This window comes from Camelus ferus, chromosome 22 (assembly GCF_009834535.1).
Source record: "Camelus ferus isolate YT-003-E chromosome 22, BCGSAC_Cfer_1.0, whole genome shotgun sequence".
Classification (NCBI taxonomy): Eukaryota; Metazoa; Chordata; class Mammalia; order Artiodactyla; family Camelidae; genus Camelus; species Camelus ferus.
The window spans coordinates 20,951,586-20,977,948 of NC_045717.1; the positions used below are offsets into that span (position 1 = coordinate 20,951,586).

The 26,363-nt window shown below is 49.6% G+C and overlaps 1 protein-coding gene across 6 annotated transcripts in view; it reads left to right on the forward strand.

Annotated features, from left to right (window-relative positions):
* ILF3 (interleukin enhancer binding factor 3) overlaps positions 1 to 20,898 on the forward strand; it is a 28,369-nt gene extending 7,471 nt beyond the window's left edge. For 2 of the 6 annotated variants that reach the window (XM_032465624.1, XM_032465623.1), the window contains exons 2-20: positions 2,022 to 2,120; positions 2,695 to 2,924; positions 3,072 to 3,249; positions 5,134 to 5,281; positions 6,732 to 6,823; positions 7,208 to 7,303; positions 7,937 to 8,048; positions 8,469 to 8,566; positions 9,136 to 9,247; positions 9,350 to 9,460; positions 9,819 to 10,018; positions 10,348 to 10,515; positions 10,924 to 11,061; positions 11,139 to 11,315; positions 11,413 to 11,566; positions 11,713 to 11,766; positions 15,146 to 15,511; positions 16,258 to 16,386; positions 16,996 to 20,898. In XM_032465624.1, the coding sequence (XP_032321515.1) occupies positions 2,118 to 2,120; positions 2,695 to 2,924; positions 3,072 to 3,249; positions 5,134 to 5,281; positions 6,732 to 6,823; positions 7,208 to 7,303; positions 7,937 to 8,048; positions 8,469 to 8,566; positions 9,136 to 9,247; positions 9,350 to 9,460; positions 9,819 to 10,018; positions 10,348 to 10,515; positions 10,924 to 11,061; positions 11,139 to 11,315; positions 11,413 to 11,566; positions 11,713 to 11,766; positions 15,146 to 15,511; positions 16,258 to 16,386; positions 16,996 to 17,132 (2,703 nt within the window). In that variant the 5' untranslated portion in view covers positions 2,022 to 2,117 and the 3' untranslated portion in view covers positions 17,133 to 20,898. Of the gene's footprint in view, positions 1 to 2,021; positions 2,121 to 2,694; positions 2,925 to 3,071; positions 3,250 to 5,133; positions 5,282 to 6,731; positions 6,824 to 7,207; positions 7,304 to 7,936; positions 8,049 to 8,468; positions 8,567 to 9,135; positions 9,248 to 9,349; positions 9,461 to 9,818; positions 10,019 to 10,347; positions 10,516 to 10,923; positions 11,062 to 11,138; positions 11,316 to 11,412; positions 11,567 to 11,712; positions 11,767 to 12,213; positions 13,613 to 15,145; positions 15,512 to 16,257; positions 16,387 to 16,995 lie in introns of those variants that run through there. The other 4 variants (XM_032465625.1, XM_032465627.1, XM_032465626.1 and 1 more) reach the window with 4 other exon arrangements.
* The last annotated feature ends 5,465 nt before the right edge of the window (positions 20,899 to 26,363 follow it).

Below are 26,363 nucleotides of genomic sequence, written 5' to 3' on the forward strand. Positions count from 1 at the left end.
ATGGTAAGTGCACACTGATGCATTGGCTCCTGGCACCATGTTGGACTTGGTGGGAATGCATTTCTCCTTTATTTGGGGTGCACTAGTGGTCCTACCTGCTGTGTTCATCACTGTCCCTGCATCTAGCATGGGGGAAGTGCATGCTGAATACTTTTGAATAAATAAGTAGTTTTAAACATCATCCTTCAGTGTCAGATTGATGAAGTTCCAGTATAGATGTGGCCAGAACTGGTGGCTCTTTAACATGAGTTCCTCACCATTCAGCTGTGACTTCTGATGGCCTGCTGCTTGCTGGTTTAGAATTGGTTTTCTGAGCTTTAGTTTAAATTTTAGATTACTTGTCATGGCTGCATTTCTGTAAGACTTCTTACTATGCACTTAAAAACCATATGGAAATTTTCAAACATGCACAAATGATCCTCAATATCCCCATCCCCCAGCTTCAACAGGTATCAGCATTTTGCAGTATTGGCTCATCCTTGTTCCATTCTCCACTCCCTTGCCTCACTGGAGTATTTTAGAGCAAATACCAGGCATGTATTTTGAGCCATAAATTTATCTTGAATATGTAAAAGACATTCTTTTCCAACAAAACCACAATATCGTTTTGCTCCTAACTGGATAGAACAGTCATTCATTAGTACAGGATGTGTTTTGCATGAGCTCAGTCCTCACAACAGCCTGGTGATATACATGTTGTCGGTAGTAGAAATCCATCCTGATTTTGAGGGTCTTTGGGATTTGCGCTACATGCTTTCCGTAGGTTGACTCATTTAATTTTCAGTCACTCTGAAGAGGTAGAAGGGTAGCTTCCGTGTTGCAGGTTAGAAGGAAGCTCCAAGGAGCTTCAGGGACACATGGATTGTGGCTGAGCAGGCCGGGTTTCAGGCCACGTCTTTGCAAAAGCTCCCACTGGTGACTCCTGTAAGTGGCTCAGCAAGGGCCCAGGCACATCCAGGAGCTGAGCCCAGGGACTGGTCCTCCACTTCTCCCTTTCCTCCCCCTCCCCTGTCACGAAGCATTTGCCCCCACCTGTTCTCTTGCCTGGCTCTGCAGGGGCATCGCCTCTGGTTCCACCGTTAGATTTTCAAGTTCTACTTTGAAACCTTTTAAGTTTCCAATTAGGTTGCTAGGTAGTCCTGAAGCATTGTGGAAATTTCTTGTTTGGGCCAGTCATGTCAAAGTTTATCTTTGAAGCAGATGCCTTTCCAGGATAAACCTACTGCCCTGGCTGGTAACTGGCTTGGATTGAAGGAGCTAGCTGTTACATGGTTAGATGGAACGGGTGGATCATCTGTTGCCTTTTATGCTATGGGGGTTTTTTGTTGTTTACTCATTTGGAAGATTTCACTGTGGACCAGACTGTTTGCATAGAGTGGGAATTGAGTAGGTTGTAGTCAGCATGTTATTTAGAGTCCAAAATTGTAATTATAGCTGCGTTTGTCTTGAAGGCTTCTGTTGTGCATTTCAGTTGTCTCAGCCACTCCAGAGTTGAACCCATGGGTGTGTCCACGTGGTGCAGTGGCCACATCCACCTGATGTTTCGGAAGGTTCTTGCCTTTCCAGTTTATAGACAGTTTTTTGGGCCCTCTGTTTCCTGCTTTCCTTCCATCTCTTCATGACTCTCAAGGACCAGAGCTTCTTCCCCCTCTTTTCCTTCTTCAATCAGAAGATTTTGCTGAACATTCTTACCTGTACCATTTTGTATATATTCATAAAAATTGGCATACTTTATATGAAGAAATGATGAAAGACAATTAAAAAAGTAAAAATCATCTTAGTGGGGGCCTGAAGTTAAGACATGACTTCTAGAAACAAGCTGTTTTCATTTTTGGAGAATTTATAATTAGTTGTTTGTCCCTTGGCTTGGTGGTGGTTACTTGGAAATAAAAGATGTGTCCTGCTGTGTGAACAGACCTCCTTCCTGAGGCGGCACTGCTTTCATCCTGCTGAATATCTGACTGCTGAGATTCATCTGTCTATGAAGTATTTGAAACTAAAAAGATTTTCTGATCTTATAGATAGTTGAAGTATTTGATAACACCAAGGAAATCTGTCACAGTTTGAAAACATAAGCAAAAATTTGATTTCCAGACACTACAGAAAAAAGAGTAACAATGGTAAGAAAGATTTTTTTCTTAATCAGATACTGTTTCTTCATTCATATACAAAGATGTTTGTTGAATTTCTTCAAAGCATTTGATTTTTTTTAAACAAGTATAATTGATTTACAATACTACACTAGTTTCAGGTGTGCAACACTGATTTGATATTTTTATAGATTATATTCCATATTATTATAAAATATTGGCTATATTCCTTGCCCTGTACATTACATCTCTGTAACTTATTTTGTATCTTGTAGCTTGTACTTCTTAATCCCCTTCACCTATCTTGTACCCCCACCATTTGATTCTGTAATCATTTTTATTAGACATTTTGATTTATAAAATAGTACTTAGTGTAACAGTTGAAATAATACAGAAATGTGTAGTTAGTGCCCTTTCCCTCCCATGGCCTAGAAAACGAACAACTGTTCTGTTTGGTTGTCCTTCTCAGATCTTCAGATATAGTTTTATTTTCAGTCATCTTCGTATGATTAATAAAGCACCATTCTTAATTGTAAAACTTAAAAGATAAGCATCGAGTTGCTTGCTCTCTCTGCATTGTTTTTAACTGAGTTTTTACATCTAGCGTCCAGTGCGAATTTTTGTGAATGATGATCGCCATGTGATGGCAAAGCATTCTTCCGTTTATCCAACACAAGAGGAGCTGGAGGCGGTCCAGAACATGGTTTCCCACACGGAGCGGGCTCTCAAAGCCGTGTCCGACTGGATCGATGAGCAGGAGAAAGGCAGCAGCGATCATGCCGAGTCTGAGAACGTGGACGTACCCCCAGAGGATGACAGCAAAGAAGGGGCCGGGTAAGTTGGGGGTTTTATTTTTCTTTAAGGAGACTGGCCAGTGTAGGGTTGAGCATCTCCTTTTCTAAGAAACTCCAGCATTTCCAGGGCCTCTGGGTTCTGGCCAGACTGAACCCCTCACTGAGCCTGTGTTGGGCTGTCCCTCAGGGAGCAGAAGACAGAGCACATGACCAGAACCCTGAGGGGCGTCATGCGTGTTGGCCTCGTGGCAAAGGGCCTGCTGCTCAAGGGGGACTTGGACCTGGAGCTGGTGCTGCTGTGTAAGGAGAAACCCACGACCACCCTCCTGGACAAGGTGGCTGACAACCTGGCCATTCAGCTTGCTGTGAGTGTCACTGCCTCCACTGAGGTTGGGGGAGCTCAGGAGGTGCTTGTTGAGGATGTGGGCAGAGGAAGAGGTACCCAACTGCTCTGTGCGCTAAGAGGCATGCTCCAGACCCACCTGCTGTGCTCACGCCTTCTCCATAGGCAGCAGGCAGGAGGCTGCAGAACCACCCAAAAGCTCTGGCTCAGGAAGGGCCCAGGCTGCACTGAGCGTGACCTTCACGCCCAGACTCCAGTGATGGGGGGGTGAGGATGAGTAGACAGTACAGTTATTAACTCTTCCTTCTTGATCCAAACCTGGACATTAAAAAAGCTTTTTAAAAACCAATTTGTCTCATTACAAAAGTATTACATAAATAGTAGCCTCTGACATTTCTTGAGCATTTACTACACCAGGTTCTAGGCCAGAGGTGCTCTTTACACATAACATTTCATCGTAATTACTCTCTGAGATAGGGCTTTATCGTCTGAGTATTTTGGAAGATGTAACTGAGGTGCGGGGAGCTCAGTAATTGACCCCACATCCCAGCCTGGTGAGTCCTGGGACTTTAGGACCTCTGAGTGTCACTGCCAGGCTCTGCCTCCTCGGGACACATTTACCTTGGATTTAGTGACAGAATAAACAAGAAAGTGAAAACAAAAGTAAAAAATTTCATTCCTTACACACAGTGTTCATTTTCATGTGTAAACATACATTTTGTCTTATGTGACTGAGAATTTGTGGTTTAGGGCAGAGGTTAGAATCGAAATGTGAAGCTAATACAATACAGTAGATACCCCTGGGGACCTGTGCAGGTGAGTGAAGCGCTAAGCTTTTCTGTGTTCGTGGGAAGTCTGCTTTTAAAGTTAATCTTCCTAGTCTGTAAAATATATGAAGTGAAAAAAGTTTATGAAATATTTCTGAAGGAATGACAACTTTTGTGAAGAGTTAAGGAGACATAAATAAAGTGTATCATCAACTTAACATGTTTTGACTGGGTGATTTTGCACCTTAGGGGACAGCTGGTGAGTCTAGAGAGTTTTAGTTGTCACAGCGGCGGCAGAGGGGGCAGTCCGGGTGCTAGTGGCATTGACTAGGTAGAGGCTGGAGATGCTGCTTGATGTCCTGCAAAGCACAGGACAAGCCCCACAACCAAGAGTGATCTGACCCAGAATGTCCATAGTGCCAAGGTGGAGAAATACCAATTTAAATTTTCCGAAGTGCCTTTGTCCTCCCTGTAATGTTGATATTTACTTAGCAAAAATCATAAAAGCTTGAATTTTCTCAAGGCATATAAACTGGTGTAAAAAAGTGAGCGTCACACAATTGTGAACATCCTTTTTAGACATACTCATTTGCAGCAAGTACATGCTTTTATACGTATCATATGATAAAAGTATTTTATTCCACACAGTCTTCATTCCACGCTCTGTGACAGCTGCTCAGCCCGGGGTGGAAATGGCAGTGGCTGGGTGCCACCTCTATGCTGGGTGCTGGGCTTTCCATGCAATATCTGGTTTAAGTGCCCTGCAGTCTTGTGTAGTTTTGTTAGTAAGTCTGTTTTACAAATTAGAGACCACAGTTTTAATGAGGTTAAGTGATTGGTCTAAAGATATACAACTACCAAGTAACAAAAGGAGGATTCACACCCTCATCTCCCCTCAGAGCCTGAACTCTTAGAATTCGTGATACATCTTCCCATGAAAATCACTTTGCTCTGTAAGTAGTCCATCACCTCCTCTCTGGGATATTTGGAAAATGGTCAGCAAGAGGGAGATTCTGAACCATAGCTAAGGACATTGTTATCAGTCACAGCTTAGGAAGTTGGCCTATCTCCTGTAGTAACCAGGAGCGAAACAGAACTGTGAGAAAGTGTGTGTGTGAGAGTTGCATTTTCTTTTGTAGGCTGTTACAGAAGACAAGTACGAAATACTCCAATCTGTCGATGATGCTGCGATTGTGATAAAAAACACAAAAGAGCCTCCATTGTCCCTGACCATCCACCTGACATCCCCTGTTGTCAGAGAAGAAATGGAGAAAGTATTAGCTGGAGGTAGGGAGGCTTAGAAAGGCCAGCAGGACTTTGGAAACTTGGTGTTCCCTCACTATTCAAATGTGCTATTCAGTTTTAGACTGCTTTGATAAAAGGATCTAGCGGTGTAGCTCTGACCACCTTTACTTTGAGATCACATCTCCCATTCAGTTTCAGTACTGGGAGTTTGACAAAACACTTGCACTAAAAGTGAGTAGCACTTTTCCTAGAGGATTGCACCATTTTTGTTTGTCTTAATCCTTGGATGTTCTCATTGGTGTTAAATGTGTTTTTTCTGTTGAGCCGTTTGGCCTTGGAAAAGCGTGTCCCTGGTGATTTTAGGCTTTTTAAATTAGGGAAGACAACCAGATGGTTTCTGCATGAACATCACGTTGGACTTGTGCAAACAGCTTGTGTTGCAGCAGAACCGAGGGCTTCTTCGTTTGTCCTCTTCCATTGGCTGCTGTTATCTGTCGCAGTGATCGAAAAGCAAAGAGCTGATGCAGAGTTTTGGATAAAGTTTTAAACAATTGAGTGATTTTTCAAACCAAATTTTGAACCTCAGACTCTGACAGTGCTTTCACGAGTCAAAGTCCACCCAGGGCCCCTCATACATCTCTTCTGGGTGGCTGTTTTTCAGTCAACTCTCACACAGCCAGGTAAGGGCAACAGGCCTTATCCAAACCCCTGACACACACGTGATGGCAGAAATGACAAACACCCCGGCTTCGCTGCAGCACAGGCTCACACTCGCGCCCTTGTTGCTGTTCTTTGAGTGCCTTTGGTTCCATACCTGATTCCAACTACTAGAGCCCTTCTAGTTTATCAATGTAGGGACGCTGGACCTTTGACCAACAGGACTCTCTCTGTCAAGGGCTGGGGCTAGGGCAGTCCCGCCTGGTGGGCGGAGGTGGTCCCCTTTGCTGTAGACGCCTCAGGGGATGGCCTGTGGGAAGCAGAGAGGGAGTGCATTTCTACTCCCCCCCCATCTATTTTTTTTGTTTTCTTTGTTTTTTATTTGGTTTTTTGGGGGGTTTTTTTGTTTTGTTTTTTGCTGGGTTTTTTTGTTTTTGTTTTTTTGTTTTTTTGTTTTTTGTTTTTTTGTTTTTGCTAATGAAATTTTTAGCATAGCTAATTTATTGGGAGATCCTGGGGAGGAAGCCAGGTAACTGCCTATTAGAAGATAGGATCCACCTATCTGTCCCCCTCCCCCACGGGATTATTCGTTTTAGAGTAACTTCCCACTTTTGTTTTTGTTTTTGTTTTTTTTGGAGGGGCCTCTGATTTTTACGATCTCCTCTCAGGGCGGAGTTAAACATGCTCGAGCGTCTCCTTCCCTGGTCAAGGGTGGAGATGACTTGAGATTCTGGGAGCCTCAGCTGCCCTTTAGGAAGCTGCCATATCCCCTTTCCACCTGACAGAAACCCCTTGGTCAAACTGTGCCTTGTCTTCTTATTCCATCCATGAATAGAAACGCTATCAGTCAACGATCCCCCGGACGTTCTGGACAGGCAGAAATGCCTTGCTGCCTTGGCGTCCCTCCGACACGCCAAGTGGTTCCAGGTTTGCATTTTGTTCTTCTATTTGTCTTTTGGTAGAGATTCCTAAGTTTTAACTTGGCTAACTCACCATAAAGTTTCGGTAACGTTGAAGATCACCGCGCTGCACTTAACACCTGCAGGTGTGCAGTTGCTAAAGGAGCGCGCATAGACAAATTTGACACCCCCAGAGGAGGCTTGCGACTGAGTAGATGGGGAGCTGCTGCTTTGTGTCAAGAGTGATGTTATTCTTCACGCGGTGAAGTCACTGCTGACCACACACTTGATGGTCGTGAATGTTCACCGTTTTACCCTTGGCAAAGTAGCACCCTGAGACTTGTGTTTTTCATGTTTGCCTTGTGTTCAGGGAGGTGCTTTAGTGTAAAGAGCCTGTACTTTGTTCCTTTAGGCCAGAGCCAACGGGCTGAAGTCTTGTGTCATTGTCATCCGGGTCCTGAGGGACCTGTGCACCCGCGTGCCCACCTGGGGTCCCCTCAGAGGATGGGTAAGGCATCTTGTAGCTATGGCCACCCCAGGGTCATGTGTGCAGACCTCCCAGATCCCAAGAATGTGTTATGGTAACTAGGCTGGAGTGGCCCTTCGGGGTGTGGCTGATGTGTCCTGTCAGCAAGTACTGCGTGCGACACCCTGGGTGGGGGTGAATGCAACCGGGACCCCTGTGGAGGGTGAACATCTCAGCCTAGGTGGGAGCCGGCCAGGCAACACACTTACTGTGACAGGCTCCCCTCCACCAAGAATCTTTTACAGCTACCCTTGAACGGGGGTCAGCAAACTGAGGCCCACAGGCCAATTTTGGCCATCTGCTTGCGTTTCTACAGCTCCTAATTAAGAATGGTTTTATATTTTTAAATGGCTACACTTTAAAAGGGAGTACCTACATAAAAGTCTCGACTTTGCTTCTTGGCCCCACAGCCTGAGAGATTTAATGTCTGCCTCTTTAAGGAAAAGTTGGTTGAGCCCTGCTCTAGGAGGCCAGTCTTTGGCTTAGTCCCAAGTTCATGAACCTGGAGGGCCATGACTCCCCTTGAGCCTCTGACACATCCGCACACACATTTTCAGCACCAGTATCAGCCAACTCCCTCTTGGACACTGGCTAACTGTCCCTCTTGCCTTTCAGCCCCTCGAGCTTCTCTGTGAGAAGTCCATTGGCACAGCCAACAGACCAATGGGTGCCGGCGAGGCCCTGCGGAGAGTGCTGGAATGCCTGGCGTCAGGCATCGTGATGCCAGGTTGGGGCCTTGTGCTTTGCAAGTTGTAGGGAAAAGACAGGGATTGAGGCCCTGAGGCCATGTCCTGGCGGGTCCCCTGACCGGGTTAGGGCAGCAGCAGCCCCGTGTCCCCCTAGGGATGGAGCATGTGACTACCCTCTTGCACCATCATATCCAGCCCTGTGGCGGCTCCGCAGCTGTGACTCAGGGCGGATCCGGGGCAGTGGTGACCCACTCCCACGCGAGCTCCTTGCTCTGAGACACGTGGATTATTTCTCTCACGGGCTGGATGCTGAGTGGGTCACCGAGCTCGGTGTGTTTTCCAGAGCTGGGTGTGGATGGGGCGTGGGGGGTAACGCACTTGGATCCCTCAGCCAGCACAACTCTTCCGAGATGCTAAAAGATAATCCTCTGCATATCTTCCTTGTTTCCTGCCTTCAGATGGTTCTGGCATTTATGACCCTTGTGAAAAAGAAGCCACTGATGCTATTGGGCATCTAGACAGACAGCAACGGGAAGATATCACACAGAGTGCGCAGGTATAGTCATCGCCATTGCCAACGTGAGCCCTACCCAGTCTGTAATCACTGGCTTCCAGTTCCATTACTGGGTATTCTCAGGGTAGCCACTGGACTTGTAGGTTCAGGTCGGGGATTGAAGGTGAAGGGACTGTGCCTGATACAGGGCGCCCCAATCTGGGCTGCTTCTTTCCCCTGGCGCCACGCGTGGTTATCACCTGCCCCCTTAGCCTGCTCGAGTGCTGTTTTCAGGCACCGAGTTCAGTGGGGAGATGTATTTGCTGTGTGGACTGCTTCAGGGGTCCTCCCCTTGCAGGCCCACCACGTGGCTCCGTGTGGCAACCAGTCCCCAGGTTGGGGTCTCCTGTATTCCTCTCAAGGGGGGTGGTCACAGGCTGGCCTTCCCCCACAGCAAGGCTGGGCCCTGGCTGTCAGGCCCTCCCCTGGCTGTTGGGGGACCCCTTGCTGCTATAGGGGAGACCATTAGCAACTCCCTCAGCTCCCACCCCTTCCAGAAGGCATTAGTAAGCGCACACAGGTTGGCTGGGGACGCAGAGCGGCTGAGTCAAATTCCTCTTCCCCTTCTCCAGCACGCTCTGCGACTTGCTGCGTTTGGCCAGCTCCATAAAGTCCTGGGTATGGACCCTCTGCCTTCTAAGATGCCCAAGAAACCAAAGAATGAAAACCCAGTGGACTACATAGGTAAGCATGCCGTGGGCCATGCCCAGGTGAGCCATGTCATTGTGGATGCCCAGTAGAGGCCAGACTCGATTCTCAGCTGCTTCTATTGTGATCTCCTTTCAGTTCAAATACCCCCCAGTACCACCTATGCCATTACGCCCATGAAACGCCCAATGGAGGAGGATGGGGAGGAAAAGTCTCCCAGCAAAAAGAAGAAGAAGATTCAGAAGAAAGGTACAAGCATTCATTCATAGTCCTTTTAGTTTTAGCCTCCATCCGGCTTCAATTAAGGTTCACCCCAGAGTGGTGAGATGCCTGCTTTTGCATTCATTTTCTCAGACGTGGTATTTAAGTCCTTTTAAAAATGATTAAATGTAACTTGGGTACAGGACACAAGTAGGGTGGATGTGCCTCAGCTGGTGACCGCATGCTGCTGTGTGCCTGGGAGCAGTGCAGGCAGGACCTGGGCCCGTGTGGCTGCCCAGTCTGCTGCCTGCTCTTCCATGTCATGCAGCAGGGGTCCGTCAGAAGTTCCCCCTCCTGGGTTCAGAATTGACTGACTTTCCAGAACAATGCTGTGCTCTCTCTGCAGAGGAGAAGGCAGAGCCTCCCCAAGCTATGAATGCCCTGATGAGACTGAACCAGCTGAAGCCAGGGCTGCAGTACAAACTGGTTTCCCAGACTGGCCCAGTCCATGCCCCCATCTTCACCATGTCTGTGGAGGTAGACGGCAACTCATTCGAGGCCTCTGGACCATCCAAAAAGACTGCCAAGCTGCATGTGGCTGTTAAGGTGAGTGTGGCCGGCAGCGATGTGCAACGTGTGCCTGTCCCCCACACAGCGAGACGTGGCCTTGGTTTTGGGCCCATGTAGAGCCATCATTCCCTATTTAGGTCCTGGGTGTGGCCAGCACAGGGCTTAGGGTGTTTGAACACTGATAGATAGATTCTGAGCGATGGCCAGTCACATGTGGCAAGAATGCCATCATCACTGACTGAGAGGCAACATGGTCCCCAAATGTGGCTGGGCACCAGGGTCTCCTTCAGGATCCTGGGTTCAGAAGGGGACCTGTGTGTGTGAGCCCTTCCTCACCGGGGGCTCTGTGGGTCTTCCTTCTGTAGGTGTTACAGGACATGGGCTTGCCCACGGGTGCCGAAGGCAGAGACTCCAGCAAGGGAGAGGACTCAGCTGAGGAGACGGAAGCGAAGCCGGCCGTGGTGGCCCCTCCACCTGTGGTGGAAGCTGTCTCCACCCCCAGCGCTGCCTTCCCCTCGGACCCCACTGCCGAGGTGAGCACGTGGTGGGTACTGGGCTGAGCAACAGGAAGGAGCAGGCAGCCCTGTGTGCCATGAGCCGGGATGGTTACTGATTCTTGTTGATTTCCCGAAGAGAGTAGCCTTCCAGTCCAGGAGCCTGGGGAGGGAATTGGGTGTGAGCCATTGAGCCATGACTGAGAGGGCCTTGCTGTGTTGACCTAGTGTCTGGGGCTACACTGAGGTAGCCCTCAGTGAAGGACATGCTGTTTGCCCAAGAGATAGGGTGTGGGTGGAGGTGGTCCCACTGCTGGGAAGGCCACAGATGACTTCTGGAGACAAGAGTGGCGAGGGGGACAGCAGAGTAAATGGAGCAGGGGCCTCCCCCACTTGCTGGAAAGCCCTTAGCTGAGTTTGTTGGTTTTCTTTTCTGTTTTCCCTGAGAACGTAAAACAGCAGGGGCCGATCCTGACCAAGCACGGCAAGAACCCTGTCATGGAGCTTAATGAGAAGAGGCGTGGCCTCAAGTACGAGCTCATCTCAGAGACAGGGGGCAGCCATGACAAGCGCTTTGTCATGGAGGTGAGTGGTTCGTTCCCATGGAAAGTCCTGTCCCAAGGGAAGCATTGTCACTCCCAACACGCATCTGTTTTCCCCAGGTTGAGGTGGACGGACAGAAGTTTCAAGGTGCTGGCTCAAACAAAAAGGTGGCCAAAGCGTATGCCGCCCTTGCTGCACTAGAAAAACTGTTCCCTGATGCCCCTCTCGCCCTTGAGGCCAACAAGAAGAAGAGAGCCCCTGTGCCTGTGAGAGGTGGACCGAAATTTGCTGCTAAGGTGAGCGGTCGCCCCTGAGATCTCTGGCCTTGGCATGTATTTGCTGGTGATTTGAGTGGGAGGTGAATGTAACCTGTGTGTCTTCTCTCCTGTCCAGCCACATAACCCTGGGTTCGGCATGGGGGGCCCCATGCACAATGAGGTGCCTCCGCCCCCCAACCTTCGAGGCCGGGGCAGAGGAGGGAACATCCGCAGTCGAGGGAGAGGGAGAGGATTTGGTGGCGCCAACCATGGAGGCTACTTGAATGCTGGTGAGGACCCTTGTCTTGAGTGTCCCTGTGGGCCAGGCCTGCTCCCTGGGGTGTGTGGGGCCCCTGGGGTCGGCTGAGATGCCTGAAGAATCTGGGGCCAGGCAGACCAGCCTCCCCACCTGGTGACCCTGTCTTTTCCCTTCCAGGCGCCGGGTACGGCAGCTACGGGTATGGAGGCAACTCGGCGACCGCCGGCTACAGTAAGTGTGTGTTTCTCTTTGTCTGAGCTTGGGAAGAAGCAGCAACTTAGCTCCTGTGGCCTGAGTTAGAGCAGGGCGGCCACTTCAGCAGCCTCCCTGAGGCTGAAGGGCGGCTCACAGCTGTTCTCAGTGGTTAGGTCAGGCGGTCCTGCATCGCCCCCATCCTGCGAAAGCGTAGTTTACTCTTTAAATGTTAACACACACTTGTGTGACTTGAAAGTTCGTTAAAAGTCAAAATTTTAAATTTCTCTGCTTTAAGCCATGCGAAGCACCAATCCTGTGAATATGCTTTTCTGACAGTGCACAGCTCTTGTCTTGAGAAGGAGCCTTCATTGGGGGGTTACAGGAGCAGAGAAATCTAAAACATGAATTTCAAATGTGGCGCTCTGTGCCATTTTTCGAAAGAATTCTAATTTTTTTTCTCTGCTCTGTCTCCCCCTTTTGTAGGTGACTTTTTCACAGACTGCTACGGCTATCATGATTTTGGGTCTTCCTAGAGCATCTAAAAGTATTGCACACAAAATCAACTTTTTACTCCAATTTTCTCGAACTCCAAAACCCAAAGTGTCCGTGCTGTGCCCTGTGCTTCACTGGGTTTCTCAACCGTGGCTTGTCACCGCAGCTTGTCTGAAACTCTTAGCCTGCAGAATTTAAGACAATGGCAGTTTTTATCGTGATTTGCCTTTGAACTTGGTCATATTGAAGTTCACAATAAGTGGAAAACAATTTTCTGAGAATGCGTTTTTGTGCAGAATTGCACAGAATTCTAGAGCCAGCGTTGGTCAGCATCAAGGCAAAAGCCCACCATTGCTTTTTATGGAAAGCATTACTTTATTTAAGAGACAGATAATAATGCATTTTAATCTACCTTTGTCTTAATTTACAGCAGGTTTTGTATGAATTTTTAACCTTTTAACATATTCCCAAATCTGATTGATGCCTTTGACAGTAACGATTTCACCACATCTGAATCCAGAGCAGCTGGCCTTTTTTTTAAAAGCATGTAAAACGTTGGAAACCTTGGGGAATTGTATATTGTGCTAAGTTAACCTCTTCCGCCTCTTGTAAATGCTCTGGTGGGTTCTTGTTCGGGGATGCGATGTTCTGTGGCTGCTTTAGCTAGAGGTGAACTCTCAAAGGTATCAAAACTGTGCTTCCATCATTACTGCAAGAAACAGACAGGCTTTAAGGAAGAGAGAACGTGGAATTTTGCAAGTCCTAATCACAGCTGCAAATGCATGCGATTCTAGAGGGTGTTTTTTTTTTTTTTTTTTCCTAAATGGGGTTTACACATAATTAAGCAGAAGGAGCCTAATACTTAGGGCAATTCCCCGGTGAAGAGCCGAGCCTCAGTGGGGCTTGTGCTGCTAGGCACATGGCCAAAGCAGATTCCAGAAGGCTGGAAAACTACTGCCCTCTCACCTTAGGGTACACACTTGAGTTGTGGCATCTCCCTGTGTGTAGAGAGGCACACGGAGGCATTTTGGCTCTTTATTGAGACCCCCATTTCCTGGCGGCAGCTCCCCTAGGGAGTGAGTGTAGTTTGGGCTTTGGTTAGCAGTTCTTTTTGCAGCAAAGCCTGCCTCTGTGTTGACTTGCAAGATTTTGCGTTTATTCAGGCAAAAAAAACTGGTCAAAACGGTTACTGCATAATTTGTTCCCAGGGGTTTGAAACATTCAGTGAAACTTTTTAAAACTTGGATTGCATGATGTATTTTTTTTTTTAGAAAGTTATTGTTTGAGAATAATGTCTTTTTATACCAGGAAATAGTTATCCTGAAATGACGTTGAAAACTTCCCCTCCCCGTTATTTTTTTTTAAATCAATACATGTTAAAGTAACAAGCCCTCAGTACTTGGCGTCTTCATTCATTCCTGTGCAGGCTGCGGGGCAGCAGAGGTGGCAGGGTTCTGAGGAGGGGGTCTGAAGGGGACGTCCTGTCCTCCAGCCTCCTCTCGGAGCCCTCGCATGTTTGCTCCCTTGTGTTGTGGGACACATCCTTCCCCTTGGTGTTTTGCCTTTGTGAGTTGAGCAGTGGGCTGGGGGGTAGGGGTGAGGGGTCTGGAGAAAATTAACTGATGTCAGAGATCAGTTCTATCCAAATTATTTTTCAAACCGCCCAAAAGCACAACGGTGTGGGGTGTACATCTCCAGCGGGTGGAAGGCCCTTGAGGATTCCCAAATTAACCCCATCCTAAAGGCAGGAGACCATTGGTGTTAAATATGGGAAGGGCAGACAGGCTGTACGGGGGTGTCCCCATCCCCTACCCTTTCCTTGGGCATAGCGGTTGGACCAGGCACCAGCCCCCACTGTGGCAGGGGCAGCACCAACCAGCAAAGGTGTGCCCAGGCCCACCTGCTCCAGGAACCCAAGGAGCTCCGCTGCCCCTGCGTGAACACTGGGGAGTACCCGACTGGGCCAGAGTGCCGGCACGTGACCCGTCCTCTTTCTCCCCCCTTGCCTTAGCTGACCCATCCCCCGTCGGTCCATCTGAGTGGTGGGGGCGGTGTGTTAACAAACCTGTTTCTGGGGTCTGTACCTGGAGACCAGAGGAGGGGGGTACCCACTGTGACATTCTCGGCTCCAGGGCCTGAGAATGTGGCATCCTCACTGCACGCTTGTCAGTCCTGCTGCTCAGTCCCGCCTGTGCCCGGCAGCTGTGCTGGGAACAAGAAGGGGCCCTCTGGAGGGCCACCTAAGGCAGTACCTTGAGGCCCCTGCCTGGGTGTTCAGATCCCAGCCTTAGTCTCCTTTCCCCGTGAGGCTCTGGAATCACTGCATAAATTAGGTGTTTGTGCAGTCACAGCAGAGAGATGCCCAAGTCATTTGGCTGAGTCTCCATTCGCTCCTCCCAGAACCAAGTCAGACTGTTTGGTTTTCTTGGAATGAAAACATTGGTATTAGGGGCATCATTAAAGAGCATCTCCTGGGGTCACCCAGGCCTGTGACTGCAGAGCCTCTTCCCAGCACAGCATCGGGGAGGTGGCGGTGGCCAGCTGCTTCTCTGGGGCTTTGCTTTTCGTGTCACCGTTGGGGACTTCTGGGTAGCAGCCAGCTAGTGGCGAATGTCATCGCTCTCGGAGCCCATGTCATTGTGATGTTGACATCCACTGCAAAAGCTGCTGTCGTACCGCTGCTTGGCAAAGATCCATTGTTGTCATCAGCCAATGGGTGAGTCGAGCTGAAGGCTGGGCCAGCCCATACCAGGCTGTTTGAAGGACCAAAGCCACTGCTCTCGTGTTCCAGCCTCTTTCCCTCTGTCCAGCCTGGGCAGTGGGCTTGTGGGTCAGCCTTCAGGGCCCACAGCTGCTACCTTCCCTATCCTTCCCCTCCCCCATCCCCCCAATCCTGCACCTGATCCACTGCCTTCCTGTTTAGGTCAGTTCTACAGCAACGGAGGGCATTCTGGCAATGCCGGTGGTGGCGGCGGCGGGGGAGGTGGTGGCTCTTCTGGCTACGGCTCCTACTACCAAGGTGACAACTACAACTCACCGGTGCCCCCGAAACATGCCGGGAAGAAGCAGCCGCACGGGGGCCAGCAGAAGCCCTCCTACGGCTCAGGCTACCAGTCTCACCAAGGCCAGCAGCAGTCCTACAACCAGAGCCAGTATGGCAACTACGGCCCCCCGCAGGGCAAGCAGAAAGGCTATAATCATGGACAAGGCAACTACTCCTCCTATTCAAACTCCTACAGCTCCCCCGGAGGTGGGGGCGGATCAGACTACAGCTACGAGAGCAAATTCAGTGAGTTGGCTTCCAGAGCCACCTGGCCTGGCCGGGGTCCGGGCCGGCGGCGCATCCCATGAAGTGGCAGAAGCTCAGCACTGCCCCGACCTGTGTTTGAGGGACTGGAAGAATGTCAGGCGGTGCTGGCTGCAGGGCAGGCCTTAGGAAAATCCTGGAGGCAGAGTCACCCCAGCCCAGGTCTTTGCGGTTCCTCCCTGTTGCCTTCTCCAAGGTCCCGGAGGCAGTGGGCTGAGGCTGGGGCCCAAGGGTAGATGGAGCCTGTGAGCCCCGGCTAGCCACTGCAAGATCACCTCCAGAGATGGGGGCTGGAGAAGTGTTGCACCCAGCCCCTAGCAGATCCTGAATTACTAACTGCCCTCTCCACCCCTCCTTCCACCTCATGCACAGACCCAGTAGGCTGTGGCTATGTTGGTGGCCCGGCTGGGGGCGCATGAGTGTGCGCTCCTAGTGACAGGACAGCTGTTCTGTCTGTCCTGGGCCGGGCAGGGGGCGCCGGGTGGGAGAGGAGAGGTTGGAGGAACAGGTGGGAAGGCAGGATGGAACTGGGCTCCAGAACGTGGTGACGTTGCAGGGCTCCATGGTCCCTGGCACTTTGGTTGGACAGAGGTGTGTCAGATTTAAGCAGTCAAGGCAGGGAGATCTGCCGAGGACCTGCCGCTTCCAGGGCCGCACACGAGGAACCTAGACCGCCTCAGCTGTGTCTTGGTCAAGGCTCCTTAACCGCGCTGTCTTCTCTCCCCCAGACTACAGTGGGAGTGGAGGCCGGAGCGGCGGGAACAGCTACGGCTCAGGCGGGTCGTCCTACAACCCAGGGTCACACGGGGGCTACGGCGGAGGTTCTGGGGGCGGCTCCTCATACCAAGGCAAACAAGGTGGGCCTGGGGCAATAGGCCGCTCTGCAGGGGGACCTGAGTCAGCAGGGGCCACAACACGGATTCCATAGAAAGGGTGTGGCCTGGGGTGGGCAGATAGCAGCACAGGCGGGGCCGCTGGGGCAGCTGCCGCTGGGCTTCCAGGTGGGTAAGAACAGGGAGTGGGAGATGCAGGACCCTGTGAGAACATGGGCTCAGACGCACCTCTAATCTTGGGTTCTTCCCTGAGCCAGACATCCAGAAACTGCTCTGCTCTTAAACGTTGGCACCAGCGTGAAAACAGCAGCGAGGGCCAAGCAAAGCCTGATTTGGGGCTCTGGTTTGGGGCAGTGTGCTCAGCCTTGTGTCAGGCCGCCCCCTGTTACAGTTCTGGGACTGCAGATCCCCATCTCTCATAAACCCGGGTTTGACGGTCCTGCCTCTCAGGGCTCTTGTGACAGCTAGACCCAGTGACACTGGAAAGGCACTTGGCAGGACAGAGTGGAGTCTGCTCAGCTGCCCTGCTGCGATCTCGCTGTGAGACTTGGCTGAGGTTGTTGGCTGGCATCCTGCCTTCTGACTGGGGCAGGCCTGTGCCCCTCACCTCTAACCCACCCCTCTCTCCCTTAGGAGGCTACTCGTCACAGTCGAACTACAACTCCCCGGGGTCCGGCCAGAATTACAGCGGCCCTCCCAGCTCCTACCAGTCATCACAAGGGGGCTACGGCAGAAATGCAGATCACAGCATGAACTACCAGTACAGATAAAGCCCCTGAGGGGTGAAGATTTGTACCTTCTGCACTTACCCCCCGTTGTAAGATTCAGTTTATTCATCACAGTTAACATGTCAACCGGCCCCTCCAGGCCCCCGCCGCCCCACCCTGTCCACGTTGCCGTGTTGTGAGGTGCAGCTGGTCACTCCTGTGACCCGTCCTGTGACCCATATTTAGCTGTGTTTGGGACTCCGTGTCTTCAGTGGTTTGTTAGTTGCCATTACGACTTTTGTCTGAATAGTTTTTTCAGTTTTCGCAGTTAAGTATCCCTCTGTCTATTTACAATTGGTGTTAGTGTTAACTCAGTTTGTCTTTAAATAGTTACAGAAGGGATACGTTATCTGTTAATGCTTTTGTGAAGTGAGTTAAACGAGCTTTCTGTATTTTAATGCTTTAGTGTTTCAGTTTTATAAGTGAAAATTTTATTTTAAAAACCAATGGGAAAGAGTGAGGTTTTTTTTTGTTTTTGTTTTTTCGTTTTGTTTTGTTTTTTGTATGTCTGGATCATTCAGGCAGTACATCTGAATTAAGCTGAATGTAGACAAATAAAGAAAACAAAACTCCGCGCCGGTCGTAGGCCTGGGTGTCTGGCCCACCAGCAGCGGGATGGGCAGGTTCCTCCACTCTGTTCCCAGCACAGGAAAGTGGGGCGGGGGCAGCAGGGCAGTCCCTGGTCACCAGAGAAGGTCCAGTTCTAGGCCTCTAGACACCTTCACTCATAGTGGCTCGGGCCAGAAATCCAGTTAACTGGGAGCTTGTCACCTCATGTGCCAGCTATCCCGACGGACTGTGGAGCTGCCTGCGGAGGCCCACACTGCTTTGGCGGGTTTGCTCACACAATTCAGCATGCTTTTTGTTTTCTGCTCCATTAATTCTGGTATAGTTTTAAGCGCAGTTTCAAGACACTATGGAATAAAGGTTTGGTCAGTTTTGTTCCACTTAACCCAATTTGAAAAACCCCAGTTGAATCTGGCTGAACGACCCCAAGGTCTGGGAAATTAGCCACAGGACCATCTTAGCCGGGATGGCACTTTGTGTCTGCAGCGGCCACAGCCTTTTCCCTGGTACTGCCCCCACCCCCCCGCGAGTGTGTTCTGCACAGTGCACTGTTGGGGTTCTTTTCAGTGGCTCAGCCCTGTTCTCACAGGTTTCTCTGGAGGAGTGCTTCTTGATCCTGGGCAATTTTGCAGTGCTTGAGTGACATTTGTCACCTAGTGGGTAGAGGCCAAGGATGGTACTGAACTTTCTACACTTAAATATCAGCAGTGCACAGGTGGAGGAACCCACCCCCAAAGCAACCCTTCTCGATTCTGGCTTTGCCTCAGGGAGAGAGTCAGGACAGTGTGTGGATTGGCCTTACCCAGGTTCCAACTCCACCTGCCTGGAAAGAGCCCTGCGGTGAGGCCTGGGGCTGCATCTCAGCAGGGACCCATCTTGTCTCTTCACCTGCTCAGCAGGCGCTGTTCGAGGTCTGGGTTCCAGGGCTTGGTAACCATGGCCACTGATAGAAGTGCAAACTATTGACTGAGAATCACTCAGTTGAGGCAGAAAGTCCAGTGTCCCTTCAAATGATGAAGATTTGCCTTGGGGGAGGTGAAAGGAAAGTGTTCTGCACCCAAAAAAAAAAACATTCAAGGAGTTTTGTTTCCTTCTGGAGTCGGGGAGACCCCAATACCAAATCTCCCAGCTTGGGGATCGGGGCGCATGGTGCAGACGTTCAGGTGGACCAGAATTCCCGTGGGATCCGTCAAGTGTGTGTATTAGTGGAGACAAGAGACAGACCTGACGGATGGCTTCCAACCTCAACTCCTCTCCCAGACATGTCCAAGGTCTGGGACAAAGAGACCTACACAAAATCATTTGGACTTTGTGTTTGAGGTGAGGGGATGAAGACTGGATGGAAGCAGTGTCACTGAGAAATCCATTGGGAGGAACACCTCGGCACCACCTGTCAAATGCCTTCAGCTCTGGATGTGCATCCTCAGTACAGATTCATTGTTGGTTTTCCAGGCAGGAACCACCACCACATTCAAATTTCTGAATGCAGACCAGCACAAGGGAAGGAATCTCAAGGTCAAAGAAGGCAGTGGGAAAAGTTGTCTCCGGTCACCTTGGTGTAGTGACAAGTCTACACAGAGCCAGGACTTGGTGCCATGTTCCTCTGTTATGGGGAAGGGCAGGGCGGCTTGTCTCTGATGGATGCCTGAGTTTCTCCCATGACCAGGACAGGTTTATGGCCAAAAACAGCAGTACCTGAGGAGCAAGCAGGATCTTGCCTTGTCTAGCTTCACGTGGTTCCAGGTGTCCCTTGGCTTGTGGGAGCACCACTCTAATCTCTGCTTCCATCTTCACATGACCTCCCTTTGAGTGTGTCTCAGACCCCCTTCCTTACATAAGGACATTAGTCATCAGATCTGGGGTCCACCTTCATCTATGATGCGCTCATCCCAAGATCCTTAAATACCTCTACAGCGGTCTATTTCCAAATAAAGTCATGGTCACAGATACCGGCGGTTAGGAGTTGGACATAATACTTTTGGGGGACAACATTCAACCCAATACAAGGTTCGGTGAAGGTTTCACCCCCATTGCTGCTAGCACAGCCCTAGGAGTTTGTTTGCCACCGTCAGGATTACGGTAGTCAGATCTGGACAGCATGGAGTCAGCATCTTTGCAGCATGGTGGGTACCAGTCCTGAGAAGACAGCTCATGACCACAGATCCCTTGGCACGGTAACTCTGCTCAGGGTCTTCAGTGGTGGTGAGGCAGCTGGCCAATGACAGCATTCCAACCCTCAGGACCTGCCACCGCAGGGAGCTGGGTTGAGGAAGATGAGGTTGACACCTTGAGCACGGAGAAGAGCTTGCTGCTGGTGCGTCACCCATTCGAAGCTGGTTAAGGCCATCCCAGGCCTGTTGTCCTCCAAGCCCAGGAAGCCAGCCTGGCAGAGCTGCTTCTCCAGCTCCTCCTCAGCCAGGACCATGGAAGGCAATAGCTGGCCTATGATGGAGAGATGTCTTGGCCCACATGTTGCTGGAGGATGATGTCATGCATCCTTCAGTCACCAACAGAGCACCGGGAGCACCAGCAGGAAGCATCAGTGGCCCACACACTCGGCAAGTTGATCAGGATAGGGTACTTGGTGGATAGGTCATAGGTATCAATGACTCAGGAATGGAGACCACCCTGGAGGGCCCAGGATGCCTTTGGAGGGAAGGTAGAAAAAGCACATGACTGACAGATCACAGTGGGTTGAGATAATGTCACAGGGAGGGATAGGGCCTTGCAAGGAATTGGAACTGATTCCAGTGGGGAGTGATTGGGGGTTAGTGACCTGGGACCAAAGGAGGCTTCTGAGCAGTAATAGGGGAGACAAATGCAGGATTTCCACCTCTCTAGATTTAGAGGAGTCACTGGGGCCCTGATTGTTCCTCTAGGTTGGTGTCCACCCTGACCTCAAGTTACCACCCAGCCAACTGATTACCCCCTGCCCTGGCTGGGAAACATTTGCTCTCCCTCTGACCATTAGCCATTTTTTAGTAGCAGAGCTTGCCCTGCCTCTAAGGACCCAGGCCTGGACCTGTGCAGCTGGGCCGTCCAGCCTCAGGATTCAGTGTCCACGTGTGAGCCCAACTCTGGCCGTTCCTTCCCTCTGTAAGCCTGTTCTGAGACCTCTGGACACAATTTTGGGCAACAATGCAGCAAGCTTTTTTGGCTCGGATGCTCATTCTAACCCATCGCGGAATAAATGGAAACTTCATGTGTTTGTTTGTTCCATTCACTCTACATGGATTTATTGGCCGTTACGTATCAGTCCTGTACTAGACACTGGGAATACGGCAGTTACCCTGGTCCCGGCCCTTACGGAGCTTCCAGGCACCAAGAGGGCCCTGTCCCAACTAGGGCGGGGAGTGTCAGGGAAGGCATTCTGTGTCTCAAGCGAGACACTGCTGTTGAATTGGGACCTAAAGATGTGCTGGGGTAGGTGAGCAAAGGATATGCCATGCTGAGGGAACAGCATGTGCAAAAATCCTACTGGGTAGTGGGAAAGAACTTCAGGTTGCTGAAGTCAGGTGGGTGAGGCATTTGGTTGCAAAAAGGAAAAAGTATTGCTTGATGTCAGCCAGGAGCTGCCTGGCGCTGGGCCGTGGCAGGCAAGCAGAGGAGTTCTTTATCCTGAGAGCAGTGGGGAACTCCAAAAAGATTCTGAGCTGGGAAGAACCCAGGCAGAGTGGTGCTTTAGAACAATCAAAAACAAGGTGTGTGGGAGAGGTTAGAATGAAGACTGGGAGACAAGCAGAGTTCTGGAATATCTGAGCTGAGTTTCAGAGTGATTTTGTGGCAAAGTCCCCTGAACTTGGTGAGAGACCAATTTTCAGGCCCAAGAGGAGTTAAAGCTACATATCCCAGACAGCTGACTGGGACCAAGAGAGACACATTACTTTGTCCAAGATACGGGATGGAGAGGGGTCCAGACTCACTAGCTCTCAGCTCTGCTGTGGGGAGACAAGGAGGAACGTTTAGAGAGTTGCCGCGGAGGTCGTTTCACAGAGGGCGCCGTCTTGGGGCCCTAGCCTTCGCAGTGTCTTCCAAAAAAGCTAGCCTTTGGCACCAGGTCTATGGAGGGCAAGAATATCACAGGACAGCTTCCACCCTCGGCTGGATAAACAAGAGAAAACCGCCAGGCTCTTGGGACGATCACTCGACCCCAGGCCTCCAAGGACCCCTGTTTCAACGTCGGAGATATTCCAACACCTAACTCTTGTCCAGAGGTTCTGGATTTCCCACTCTGTACCCAGAATCCCGACTCCTTCCTTTCTGGGTCCCAGGATTTTAGTACCCACTCCTTAAGGCCAAACCCCTGCTTCTAGTTTTGGGGACTCCTCTGCGCATCTGCTGGGACCCTAAGGAAGGGGAAATTGGAGGATCTACTGAGATCCCCAACCCGGGTCTCGTGCGCGGGCCTTCACTTGAGCTCAGAAACCAACCCCCGCCTCTGCAACCATCACCCATTCAAGAACCGCTCCCTGCTATAGTCCCTAGGACCGCCTCGTGCGCACCGCTGCCTCTTCGGTGCCCAATCAACCGGCCCCGGTCGAAATAGAAGTTTTACACAGGCTCCGCCCCCATGTGTCCCCGCCCCCTAACGTCTTCCGCTGCTTCCTTGAGCTGTCAGCAAACGCTTGTAATTGGATAGTTTATCAAGCTCCGCCCGCGGCCCCGCCCTGCAGGGTGTGCCCTTGGGAAGAGCTCGCCGCTTTTAATAGGCCGCTTCCGCAGGCTCCGCCCCTAACGCTACCGCTTCTCTGGTCTCTGGGCGACGCGTGCGGCGCTGTCCAGAGTGCTGAGGCCGCGTCAAGGGGAGACCTCGTGGCGTCCCCTACACTCCCTGCTGAGCGGCGCCAAAACCCTACAACAGATGCCACTGAACTTAGATTGTACCCCACCTCCATCCCCCATTTTACCTCTGGTGATAGAAAAAGCTTTCTTCACTCCTCGCTCCTCTAAGAAACCCCCAGTCTTCCATCTAGTTCAGGGGAAAGCCACAATTCTCACCGCAAACCAGAGGCTTTGCAGGATCTCTCGCTCTGATCTTTTGACCCTCATCTTCCGCTCCTTCTCTCACTCCTTCTAGCCATACTGCCCTCCCTGCTGCACTACAAGTGATCTAGGCACATTCCGACCTCACCAGAACCTTTGCTCTCACTGTTCCCACTGCCTGAAATGCCCTCTCATTTGATGCCTCCCTCAGATCCTTCGGGCCTTAACTCAAATCCCACCTTCTCAGTAGATCTGGTCTTGACCACCCTACTTAAATTGTCACCTCCCAACTCCTCTCTTTCCCTGATTTCTTTTTTCCCAATACTCATAACCACCTGAGGCATGATGTATTTTACACATTTTTCTTGTTCACCCCTCCAGGGCATGGGTTTCTGTCTGCTTGTTCACTGCTACAGTGCCAGCAGTGAGAAGTGTCTCACACAGAGTAGGGGTGCTCCATAATGTTTACTGCATATATACTCATGTGTGTATTTTGGCATTTACTGTGTACCTTCATAATGACCCTCTGCCTCAATTTAAAGATGAAGAAAATGAGACTCACAGAGTGGCCACCACCCGACTAAAGTCACTTGGTTTCTGAGTGGCAGAGCCTGAATCCCCACCCCCCACCATGTTCCTCCTCTGGCTGTAACCCTTTCACCCCTGCACTGGGCCACAACCGCTACCACTACCTTCTTCAGGAAAAGAAGTTGTATAAGAGGGTAGCTTCACAGCGCTCAGATAGGACTAGATTTCAATTCCTGTTCCTTGATTACTAATCAAGGAACCATGAGTAAGTCAGTAAATATCTCTGCCTCGATTACTTTATTCATAAAATGGAGATAATAACAATACCCACCACATTGTACTGTGAGAGTCCAAATGAGGCAATGACAATGTATGGATTACCTGACACCTGGCACACAGTGGCGCCTGCTCCATTAGTGTTGGCAGTATTAGCTCTTCATCATCATCATCATCACTTTCTTCTTCTTCTTCTTCTTCTTCTTCTTCTTCTTCTTCTTCTTCTTCTTCTTCTTCTTCTTCTTCTTCTTCTTCTTCTTCTTCTTCTTCTTCTTCTTCTTCTTCTTCTTCTTATTATTATTATTATTATTATTATTATTATTATTATTATTACTACTTAGGAGAATTAAAAAGAAATATTTTAACAAATCAGGAGAATGAGGCCAGAAAAGCTATAGGAAGTATGTTTCAAGAAGGTGGAAGTGAAGAATAGATACCAAACTTCATTGGAAATAAAAGAAAGGCACATTAAAAATGACACGGAATTACCAGTTGAAATTGTGTTGGAGAGGCTGTGGGGAAGCAGGCACTTCCATACACTGCTTTCTGGTGCAGGAGCAAATGCCACAACCATATGGAGGGCATTTGGGTAGGATCTCATTATACTCTTTGACCTAGTCACCGGAAAATTTTCCTAAAGATATACTTACTGCCATGTGAAATGACTTAAATACAAGATCATTCGTTGTAGCCTTTTTTGTAGAAGCAAAAAATTACTCACAAATCAAGAGAGAATTGAAAGGAGATCCCACAGTGAGTGATGGTCTACACATACTTTGGGATACTAGGCAACTGTTAAAAAAAAAAACAAAAACAAACAAGGGAACAATGTACTGACATGGAATGGCCTCCAAGGTGTAAACCAAAAGTGAAGTGCATCCCCCAGGGTAACTAGCAAGCCTCCTTTTGTGTCTAAAGAGATATGTATAAGTATTTAAGTTAATATTTGCTTCTGTTTGCATGAGAAAACAGAATAAAGACACAAGAATCTGATAAAAACATGTCTAGGGAAGGCTGAGATGGAAAGTGGGTGGATGGGGGATGAGGTGGGACTAGGTTTGTCCACCTTTTACCCTTTCTGAATTTTTTATACATTTGGAAATGTGAAATATTACAAATGCAGAAAAGTGCATAAAATATAAAAGTACAGTTCAATGAAAACTCTCATAGTTACAAACTCCAAAGACCACCATTTTGTACTCTTGTTCCTTATGGAAATATGTGTATACACACACACACACACACACACACACACACACACACACACACACATATGTATATTTTTAAGAAGTTCTCAGTTCAGACATGTTGAATTCTGCAAGGCTAACTTCTCAGGAGGAGAAGCAAGTCAGCATTTCTCATCATGCTCACAGTTACCTGTGCTGCAGGCTAAGTTACAGGCAACTGCAGATCTTCAGAGAGAATAATCGAGAATTTTTCAAAATTATGGAAAGACTCCAATCCTCAGATCCAAGAAATCCAGTATATAGTGTAGGGAGTAAAGGAAAGAAGCCAAGAGACCAGTGAGGAGGCTACTGTAACTAGCCAGGCAAGAGATGCTGGTGACTGGACCAGTGTGAGAGCTAGGGAGGGGTTGTGGAGTGGTAGATTCTGGATAGATTTTGAAAGAAGAGCAACCAGGAATTGCTGATTAATCAGATGTAGGGATGAGAGATAGTGAGGGCTTAAAGACCATTCCAAAGTTTCTGGTCTGAGCTCCTGGAAGGATTGTGCTGCTGCTACCGAGAAGGGGAAGATGGAGGTGGGTAGGCAAGCCTGGGGGGACAATCATGAGCTCTGTTTTGGACACCCAGTGGGGATGTCAAGGAGGTATCTCCCAAAGAGAAGATGAGAGTTCAGAAAAGAGGACGATGCTGGGCCTGTCAAGGTATAGAGGTTCTTAAAAGCACAATATGAGTTACAGGCGATGTGATATACAGTCATGGGTATCAGTGAAGGGTTCTTTAACTTTGGGGAAGTTCAGAGCAACTGACGGTGAAGATATGAGCCAGCATCCACAGGAATATCAGAGGAGTATTGCTGATAATAGCAACAGGCAGTAAGGTGGGCCTCACTGTTGGGTGTTTTCCAGACGTGTCCTCGTGAGGACTCAAGCACCCTGAGAAACTGGTATTACTAGCCCAAGGCTTCTAGGTTAGAGTCTTGCTGAGATCAGGCCGCTTCAGGCCGGTGATCCTGAGAAGGCTTCTGGGGCATATGCGCCCTCTGCTGGCCATGACGGATGTCGGCTCTTTTTCCAACCGTAAGACTATATATTTTTATATTGCTATTATTATTAGTTGAACACAGCCAGTGCTTAATAAACCCGTGACCCAGCCTCTCTCATCCCTGTGCAGCATGGAGGCTGACACTAGTGGGGATGTATATGTAGGGGTACGCTGTATGAATGACCGAATTAATGAAACCAGGTTCTGGACCTGAGTCTCCCTTTCTGTAAATCTGTGATTTCTTCTTTCATTGAACAAAGTAATGTTTATTGAGTACATACTGTGCTAGGTCCTGTTCTAAGCCCTTGGAGCAAGGTAATGTTCAAGAGACAAGAGCCTGTCTCAGGCATTATGTAAAAAATCAATATACATCCATATTAATCAATATTCACGATGCCTTTATGTCTAATAGTATCATTTGATGGAGGATAAAACTGTAGATTAGAGAGGGTTTGGTTGCGAGGGGGTGAAAGGAATGGGCTTCCAAACCAATACAATTTTAGCACTTCGCAGCAGTGCTCTCTGCCTGTGGAACGGAACTGGACGCCCTGCGAGGAGGAGCGCGCCGGCGTCCGTTTCCATGGTTCGTCTGACGCTCTTCCAAGGCTCCTGCCCTCGTCTCGCGTCACGTGACGCCAGCCAACATGGCGCC